Source organism: Urocitellus parryii, chromosome 5, assembly GCF_045843805.1.
Source record: "Urocitellus parryii isolate mUroPar1 chromosome 5, mUroPar1.hap1, whole genome shotgun sequence".
Lineage (NCBI taxonomy): Eukaryota > Metazoa > Chordata > Mammalia > Rodentia > Sciuridae > Urocitellus > Urocitellus parryii.
This window is the reverse complement of record NC_135535.1, coordinates 107,182,362-107,191,060: the sequence shown is the minus strand read 5'-3', so window position 1 is coordinate 107,191,060 and position 8,699 is coordinate 107,182,362. Positions and strand designations below refer to the sequence as shown.

The 8,699-nt window shown below is 50.5% G+C and overlaps 1 protein-coding gene and 1 non-coding gene across 2 annotated transcripts; both read right to left on the bottom strand.

The window, feature by feature from the left end:
* Positions 1–3,817: 3,817 nt before the first annotated feature.
* On the bottom strand, positions 3,818–8,678 carry Phb2 (prohibitin 2). The gene is made up of 8 exons (XM_077799215.1): positions 8,423–8,678; positions 8,168–8,252; positions 7,850–7,929; positions 6,873–7,057; positions 6,049–6,178; positions 5,835–5,938; positions 5,351–5,428; positions 3,818–5,105 (listed from the first exon to the last, which is right to left on the bottom strand). The coding sequence occupies exons 1-8, from the start codon at positions 8,547–8,549 to the stop codon at positions 5,025–5,027; spliced, it is 870 nt and encodes a 289-aa protein (XP_077655341.1). The 5' UTR covers positions 8,550–8,678; the 3' UTR covers positions 3,818–5,024.
* Positions 5,519–5,782, bottom strand: LOC113193005 (small nucleolar RNA U89). Its single transcript, XR_003302092.1, has one exon. It is a non-coding gene; the product is annotated as a small nucleolar RNA U89 (small nucleolar RNA).
* Positions 8,679–8,699: the final 21 nt, after the last annotated feature.

The following is an 8,699-nucleotide window of genomic DNA, read 5'->3' as shown; positions in this document are numbered from 1 at the left end:
TTTTACGGTGGAGGGAACTGAGGAACAGAGATCAAATAAATTGCTTAAGGTCACAGGACTACTGCGCTCTGAAGCTCAGATTTTTAATGCAGCCTTTCTGGCTCCAGAACCCACCTCCTTATCCTGAAGATGCATCTGGAAGTCTTTCTAAGAGGGACATAACACAATCTGCTGCTGGCTTCCAGATTCAAGAACTAAGATTTTCAGGAAGGGCTAGGAAGCATGAACTTCATCTGGGTCAAGAAGGATAAAGAGGGGTACACAGGATCCTGTGAAGCTAAAAAGGGCCCAGTCACCCCCTACCACTAAGGTCACCACGGCCCTCACCCTCTTGGGCAGTTTGCATAGCAGGATGACTCTCAGACATGTTTATTATTTTGTCCCCCTTTCCTTCCAGAGTGGAATTCCTTTATTTAAAACCCAAATCTCCTGGGGGGTTGAACTAGTGAGTCACACTTGGGGAAGAACCGGCCCCACCATTGGAAAGGCTAAGGAAATGGGGTGGGTCTTGAGGCACACAGGTTGAGTGTCCATTATAGCACAGGCACAGAACCAGTTCTCTGGGGATGATGGTGACATGATGGTTTCTGTCCTCTGGAACTCAGGAGGTTAGTCAGGGAGACAAATCTTGAAGTAGTTCACAAACCAAATAATTACTGGCAGGTGCGGAGGAGGCTGCACAACAAAGAGCAGACCTGGCTCAACGACTGAGCCACACAATAGCTCCCTGGAGCTGTGGCCCTCCAGGGGGTGGGTGGGTGGGGCCATTACCTGTGGGCCTCAGGGCCCTGTGCCCAGCAACGCCTGAGCAGCACGGAAGAAAGGCAGGTCCCACCCCTCTAAACCGCCCCTGGGCTAACTGCCCTTGGTTCGGGACTTGGGACTTGGACTCCGGCTTCGCTGTGAGGTGGGTCTGTGAGAATGAGTGCAGCGAGAATATTCCTCCTCCCAGGACTGCTGGAAAACAGCTCTATGCTTTAATCAAAAAGGTCAGGCCAGCTGGGTCCTCTAGTGGGGCTGGAACCCCAACACCAGGGGTGAAGACTTGGAGGCACCTGTGGGGACCTGCCGGGACCTGCAGGAGAGAGGGTCTCCTCTCTCCCCTCTCCCTCAGGGGTTGCCCAGCTCAGGCCAGCACTGCACTAGGGCACAGCCCAAACCCTGCTGAGCTGACCCCTCACTGACCTCAGGGATTCTAGTCCTCCAGGTCTGGCTGTGGGCAGGCAGGGTCAGAGGCCTCAGAGGAGGGGGGTAGGCCTGAAGGCGTAGCCATGGTGGAGAGAGGACTTAAGGAAAGTTTCTTCCTTTATTCCCTTGGAGACTGGGGAGAGAATAGGCAGGTAGGAGGAAACAGGCCACCGAGCCAGAGTGAAAGGCCTAGTGGGTGGCCAGGCCTCAGAGGAGGTGACTGTGGCTGATGCTGGGAGAGAAGGAGTTAAGACGGTGAGGGGGGCAGCCTATGGCAGGAGGACACACCTGTGCGCAGGGCGGCGGGCGGGGCCCAGGTGAGGCGCTGGTGCTGCTTGGCAGGCAGAGAAGGAAGAAGGAAGAGTGGAAGCCAGGGCTGGCTCTAGGGCGTTGAATCGGGGCTTTGACGCTCCTTCTTCTCCTCTCCTCAGCACCCACATTCTAGGGGGCAGGCGGGCCTGGTGACAGGTAAAAGCCACCAGGCAAGGGGTCCTGGGGCTGAGTTAAAACTGTAGAGTGGGGGCTGAGGGCCAGTGAATTGGGGTGTGTTGGGGGCAGGGACAGGCTGTAAGGGTGGCAGAGGAAGGGGCTCAGAAGCGGAGAACAGAAGGACAAGGGGCTGCTGAGGTCCTGCCCGGGCCCTGGCAATCTTAACCACTCAGGGTGGGGCTGGTGGTGGGCAGCAGGGCTCACCCGGAAGTATCCCCAGGGACACGGGTAGTGGGGGGATGGGAACCAGGGATCTGTAGCTTCTCAGCAGAGAGTGTGGGGCTGGGCCTGATGACTGGAGGTGGGCACGCTGGGTGGGGGCCCTCGTCTTACCCAGCAGTGTTTGGGTGGTTGGGAGTCTCTAATACTGCCGGGTAATGATGGAGGCCCCTGACCCTATGTTCGTTCCCATCCATCCATCCGCTCAGGTTGGGGTGGGGTGGGGGTGGGGGGTGGGGGGGCAGCTGGTTGTGACCCCACCCCCACCCACATAAGCTGGAAGCCCCATGTCTTGAGCTGAGGGTGCTGCAGGAGGGGTGGCTCTTGGTTGGCTGATTGCCCACTGAGGGAACACAATGGCTCCAGCCCTTGTCCAATCCCAATGTGTTATCCAGCACTCACTGCTGACCTTGAGCTTGGGATTGGCTCTTGGTCTCTCAGGAGGCCTCAGCAGGCTTGCAGCCAGGGTCCCTGTAGCAACTGGTCAACTGTAGCCTGGAGTTCCATGTTGGCCGGCTCTGGGTCCATCTTCCAGTACAGTGTTGGATGGTCTTTGTGAAGCTCCTAACACTGTCTGGTAAAGATGGCCCCCGGGTTGGTTCCTTCAGCAATGACTTTCCTGGAGCTCTGAAGACCATGGAGGCCTCCTGATTGAGAAGCTATGAACCTTTCCCCTTTTGATGAGGGTGTAAATGACTAGGAAAAGGGGAACAATGGAAAGGGAAACAAAATGGCTGCCCCTGGTGCAGCAGCAAAATTTGGAAACATACTTATTCCCCATTCCCCAGGTACCTCCATTGTCCTCCCACTTTGGGAACTTGAAAGAAATGAAGTGTGAATGGTAACAGGTGGATGACAAATCCAGGTCCCTTGACCTTTTTTTTTTTTTTAATCTTTTTTAGAAAAATTTTTATTCTTAAGTTTTAGGTGGTCACAATATCTTTATTTTACACTTATATGGTGCTGAGAATTGAACACAGTGCCTCCTGCATGTTAGGCAGGCACTCTATCACTGAGCCACACCAGCTCCTCCTTTGACCTTCTATCCGTAAATCTTACCTTAGGGAGAGTGGCTGCTACATCAACTTCTCCTCCCTTTCCTTTCTCCACATTTAACCCTCAGGGCATGGAGAAATTGTCTACTTCTTTCAAAACCCTAAAGTCTGAAGACCTGCCCCTTTTGACCCTATTAAAGTTTACTTTCTCCTCTACTATGCATCTTGTCATTCCTTTATCCCCAGTGTTGTCCCCCAAAAGGACAAAGGACAAGAGTACGGATGTAGTGTGGGAGGGATTAGGTATAATAAGCAGACTTCATTTTATTGGTGCTTGAGATCCAGTGAAGGCTGTCTTGGGAAATGTGAGACAGATTCTCAATGGATTAAAACCAGGCTGCTTTTCTGATGGGGCTCCAGAGCTGCAGGAGTGAGAAGCCCACCTTTATAGGTCAGGATTTTTCTGCAAATTGCACCTCATACCTTGTAAAATTCAAAGTTGCAGGTAGCCCACAGCAGGCAACACAACCCACTGGGCTTTTGAATGTTGCTGAGGTCCCTTGTTGGTACTCATGATCTCCCCACAATTCCACAGAGGTCTGTTACCAAGGAAGCAGGTCCCCTTGGGATCATCAGATTTTTAGTTTGGCTCAGCAAAACCACAGCTGCTCTAGCCTTAAAAAAGGAGATGTTGATAAATAAATGGGGGTGGTGTGGTAGACATGGAGGGCGGGGTAGTGGGTGTAGCTGGGCCTCTGGATATGAGGCCTGCTGCTCCCAGCTTTGATCCTCTTTTGGAGCAGATTGGTGGGTTTGGAGAGCCTAGGCAAGACTCCTTGCGCCCTCTGCTGGCAGATAAGAACGTGGAGCACAGGCATGATTGGATACATTTGCTTCCCTCCCACATGACACAGACACCTAAAGCCTTAACTTTGGCTTAAGTAATAAAAATTTATTGAGAATTCCTGGTATGGTGGTTATCTCCTCCCACCTCAGGGAGGGAACAACACTGTAGGAAATCACTGAGAAATCACACACTGTCCCAAACCCCCTGGCCAACACAGGGAGAAAGAAAGTCATTCCCCTAAGAAGGGCTAGTCTTCAGTCTTCCTTAATCCAAGAGGGCTCAAGAGGATGGGTGCAGAGGGGACCATCACATGATATTGGGGTTGGGGTATGCTGGACCCCTAGCTGGTTCCTCAAAAACTGGAGGAGAAATACACCTGCTTCCTCCCTGGGGTAGAGTTCTTCTCATCAGGCTCATTTCTTACCCTTGATGAGGCTGTCACTGGAAAAATGGGACAGATGGATGACATTACTGGAGACATAAATGTGAGATGCAGAATATTCCAGGTCATTCCCACCTGTCCTGATTGAGGGTCTGGGGGGGGGGAGGGTGGTGACTTAGGAGAGGTAGTAGGGCTAGTTAGTGGGTGGTAGGGCAGGTACTGGGAAAAGATGAACTGCAGGACCCCCCAAAAATAAGGACACAGCAACAACTTACCTTCCTCTGTGGACAACAGACCACGAGGTAAACAAGACAACAGAGAAAAAGAGAAATGCTTGTGATTTAATGACTTCAGACCCCAGTCAGCTCCAAACCCTTTGCTCCCAAAAGCAGACCACAAATTGGGTAGAGGTTAGGATCTCAGGCTCATGGAAGACTGTTCTCTGCTCTTTCCTTTCCTTACACATTTCCATGTACCAGAGCAGCTGTTTGAGAATTCTTAACACTAAATATCATCTGTGCTTACAATCAAAGTGCCTTTTTCACAAATAATCTCATAAGATCAATTCTATGGGTAAGAAAGGAACTACCACTCCCCCCCCCCACTTTTCTCGTGGTACTGGATATTAAACTCAGGGGCTCTCTATTGAGCCATATCCCCAGCTCTTTGGATGTATTTTTAAAATTTTGAGATAGCATCTTGCTATCCTAGAACCTGCAATCCTGAGTCAGTCTCTTGAGTAGCTGAGTTGCAGGCATGTGCCACTGTACCTGGCCAGCCACCCCCTTTTCTAATTTTGAAAAAGTATCAAGAGTCACAAGTAGCTGTAATAGGCTCCAGAGCCCAAGGAACCCCAGACTCAAGCCCCATGTTCTCTGTGACATCACACTGTGCAGCCCTATTCTTACCGGGTAAAACTTTCATCCTGTAGGTTCAACACAAGGTTATCAGCTGTGAGATAGATACGATTTTGTGATGTGGCGATCTGCAGGGCAGCAAGAAAGACAAATGGGGGCATTAGTAAAGCCCTTGACTCCTGTCTTTGTGATTCAACAGCTACTAAATGGAACATGTGTGGCTGGGACAGAGATATAGCAATGAGCAATGACTATGATGTACTAATACTGTAACAGGAATGAATAGAAGATCAGGGAAGTGGTGGGCAATTAAGTGTCAAGAGAAATCAGTTTGAGTAGAAACCTGAATGAGATGCAGGACTCTCACACTTACCGTCTTGGAGATGTTCTGGGCAGCCCGTATCTTACGAAGCTTGATGTAGCCAGGATTCTTGCTCAGTGCTTCTCCAAGGTGAGCAAAGAAGGGTTAAGTGTCCACACAAGATGAGATCTCAATCCCTGGCCCCATCTTTACTACTCTCCCGCTAGTCCTCCTCTGGGTTGTCAGATCCAAGGTTGTGCTCACATGGCTGGTGCCCATCCCATCTTTGGCCCCTACCTGTGGGCCTCCCTGTAGGCTACTGCCAGGAACTCGGGGCAGCAGCAGACATGAGGGCAAGGCCAGCAGTGCTCTTGATCTGGCCTTACAGCAGGAAGCCAGGACTCAGGTTTCCCCACCAAGATTTCAGATCCCATCTGTACCTACCCCCCAGGAGCCAAGGGTCTGAGAGCACAAAGTCACATTCGCCTTATTCTCATCAGCCAGCCCTTGAGGAAGGATGGGGAAAGCAGGGTGCCTGGGGTCAGGCCAAGGATATCATCTTGGCAGCCTCTGCTTCACCCTCAGCCTGCACAATCTTCTGCCGTTGTTCCTGTTTTGCTTTTTCCACCAAGAACTGGGCCCGCTGGGCTTCCTGCTGGGCTGTGGTGAGAAAGTCAGGGGGTCACAGTGAGGTAAGGATCCCCAACCTTGGATAGATCTGTCTGGTTTCTGTTTTCAGAAGCCCCTGCCCCATTCCTCTTGTGACTCACCCACTTGTTTGGCTTCTACAGCAGCTGTGTACTCCCGGCTAAAGCTCAGCTCCGTGATGGCTACATCATCCAGGATAAGGCTGAAATCCTTGGCCCTTTCTGTCAGCTCCCTGCGGATCAACAGGGATACCTGGAGGCAGTGGTGGGGATGGGAATGAAGGGGTGTTGAGAGGACTGAAGAACTGGAAGGAAGGCTGTATTGCTGTGCCCATTTAAATACCAGATCTCCTGGGATGCCAATTGGCCTACTCTCAGTTCCTGAGACACTCACTAGAACACTTGAATTGGAAACACTTGGTTCAATCTATTCATTTGATAGATTAAATGGCCTCCTAGAGGTAATATGATTGTTCCAGGTCACAATGACTCCTAAACCTTCACTCTCCAATATAAGTGTCTCCTTAGCTTCTTGCCAGGCAAACCTGCAACACAACGCATTATTTCCTCCTATGCTTCCTTCACAACACTGATTGCTACTGAGTTCTATGTCCTACAGTGGCAACTAGTATAGCTTTTATGTGGATATGGAACTAGATTCTTTTTTTTTTTTTTTTTTTTTAAAGAGAGAGTGAGAGAGGGAGAGAGAGAGGAGAGAGAGAATTTCAATATTTATTTTTCAGTTATTGGCGGACACAACATCTTTGTTTGTATGTGGTGCTGAGGATCGAACCCAGGCCGCACGCACACCAGGCAAGTGGGCTACTGCTTGATCCACATCCCCAGCCCCTGGAACTAGATTCTAATAAGATGTTTTTCATGGTCCCTAGTACTCTGGGTCTGGGAGGGAAATGCTGCCACCATGCAGATGGTGATGGGAGCCAGACCTGAGCCCGCTGGGTGATCAGCTGTGATGCATTGAACTTGGCCACCACACTCTTGAGCACCTCGTTGACAATGGATGGTAATACTCGCTCCTCGTAGTCTAGCCCGAGGCGCTGATACATGCTGGGGAGCTCTTGGGCATTGGGTCGAGACAGCACACGCAGGGAGATGTTCACCATCTGCAGGTCTGAGGGAGAGGTCAGCAATGGCTGGTCAACGTCAACCCTCCCCTCAAACATTTTCTTTTCCATGTGCTTCCATCTATGCCTAGTATACAGCCTAGCACTTTTCCTGGGGCAGAATAATAAAGTTGTGAAGGAAGATGCTACATAGCACATGTGAAGTGCATACTTGTCCACTGGGGACCTACAACTCCTCCATTAGTAAAGCTTACTTCTACTTTTACCACTGAATCTTGAGCAACCTCTTAAGGTAGTCTTAAGGTAGTTTATCATGCAGCATCGTGATAAACTGTCTCTTTTTACTAGACTATTAAGAATTGATAAGGATTGTTTTAAGAATCTTATTCCCAGGGCTTAGTGATACACACTTAAAATGTGTCTCTCTCTGAATGAGGCAGGGGCCAGCAGAATCTCAAAGGCACAGCTTCTAACTAAGTAGTCTGTAAAGAGAGGAATCATACTTCTTCAGGACAGGGCATATCAGTAAATGTAACTGGATATAATTAATAAGTCAAAAAAATAAGAAAACGCTTTAATAAAAGGCTTTGACTTAGGCACTATGACAAAAATGGGACAAAGTTCGTAAGTTTATGTAACAGATAAGGAACTATTAATAAAAAGAAAAACATGGAAACATCCTACGTCTTGGAATATACTGCTTTAGCCCCAGGAGGCAGGCACTTTTGCAGCTGTGGAAACCAAGGCCTAAAAGACCCCACCCACACTACCATCTTGCAGCCTCCCGGTTCACTTTAGTTATATCTTCTGTCATGTGACTTCCAGTTGCCCACACTTACCTTTGGAGCCTGTAGGGGAGGAGATTTTTCGGGGTCTGGCCCGAATGTCATATATAATGGGGTATTGGAACCAGGGAATCCTGAAGGGAAGAGGACAGGGATAGGAATTAGGAAACTGAAGTTTCATTGGTTTCCCCTCACTGTTGTGCCTTGCTCCTTCTCTCAACAGAATAGTTTATGTGTTGCTAGAGTATTGGCAGCCAACACTGTCCTGGGGTGATTAAGGGAAAGAGCAGTGCTGAATCCTGATGCAAGTCCTACTAGTCCTTGGTGGGTCGTGTCAAGGGTGAAGGGTTAGTGTGCTCTGCTCACCATTACCTGAAATGAAGGCCCTCGGCCAGGATGGTGTCCTGCTGTACGCCACCGATCCGATTAAAGAAGATGGCTCTTTGCCCGCCTTCCACTGTGGAGAGAGGGATAGGAATCGGACTAGGCCGCTGCTCAGAGTACGTTCGCGGCTCAGAGTACGTGTCCGGTTCAGGTGAGGCAGGGTGAGGGAGCTAGGTGAATGTGGACAGCTGGAGAGACAGGGCAGGGGGCAAGGATTCCAGCGAGCGGGAGGAAGCTGCTCACCAGTGAACACGGATTCTCGGACGCCGTAGGCCAAGGCGCCGGCCCCCAGCAGCAGCTTCAGCGCCGTGCCCATGCCCCGGGGCCCGGCGGGCAAGCGTCCCGCTAAGTCCTTCAAATTCTGGGCCATATCTGATTCTGAGGGCGGCAGCACCGGAGGTCAGGAGGGGGTGCCCGCCTGTCACTACCCCACTCCAGTTTGGAGATCACAAACAGCACACGAGGGCCCCGAGCTGAAGAGCTCGCGGGAGAAAGGGCACCGGAAGTGCGCTCTCTTTTA

Coding starts and splice junctions, on each gene's coding strand:
- Phb2 (XM_077799215.1), bottom strand. CDS start 8,549: ATGGCCCAGAATTTGAAGGACTTAGCGGGACGCTTGCCCGCCGGGCCC. Junction 7,930..8,167: donor GCCGAGGGCCTTCATTTCAG/GTAATGGTGAGC, acceptor TCTTCCCTTCAG/GATTCCCTGGTTCCAATACC. Junction 5,106..5,350: donor CCCAGAACATCTCCAAGACG/GTAAGTGTGAGA, acceptor GCTGCCCTGCAG/ATCGCCACATCACAAAATCG.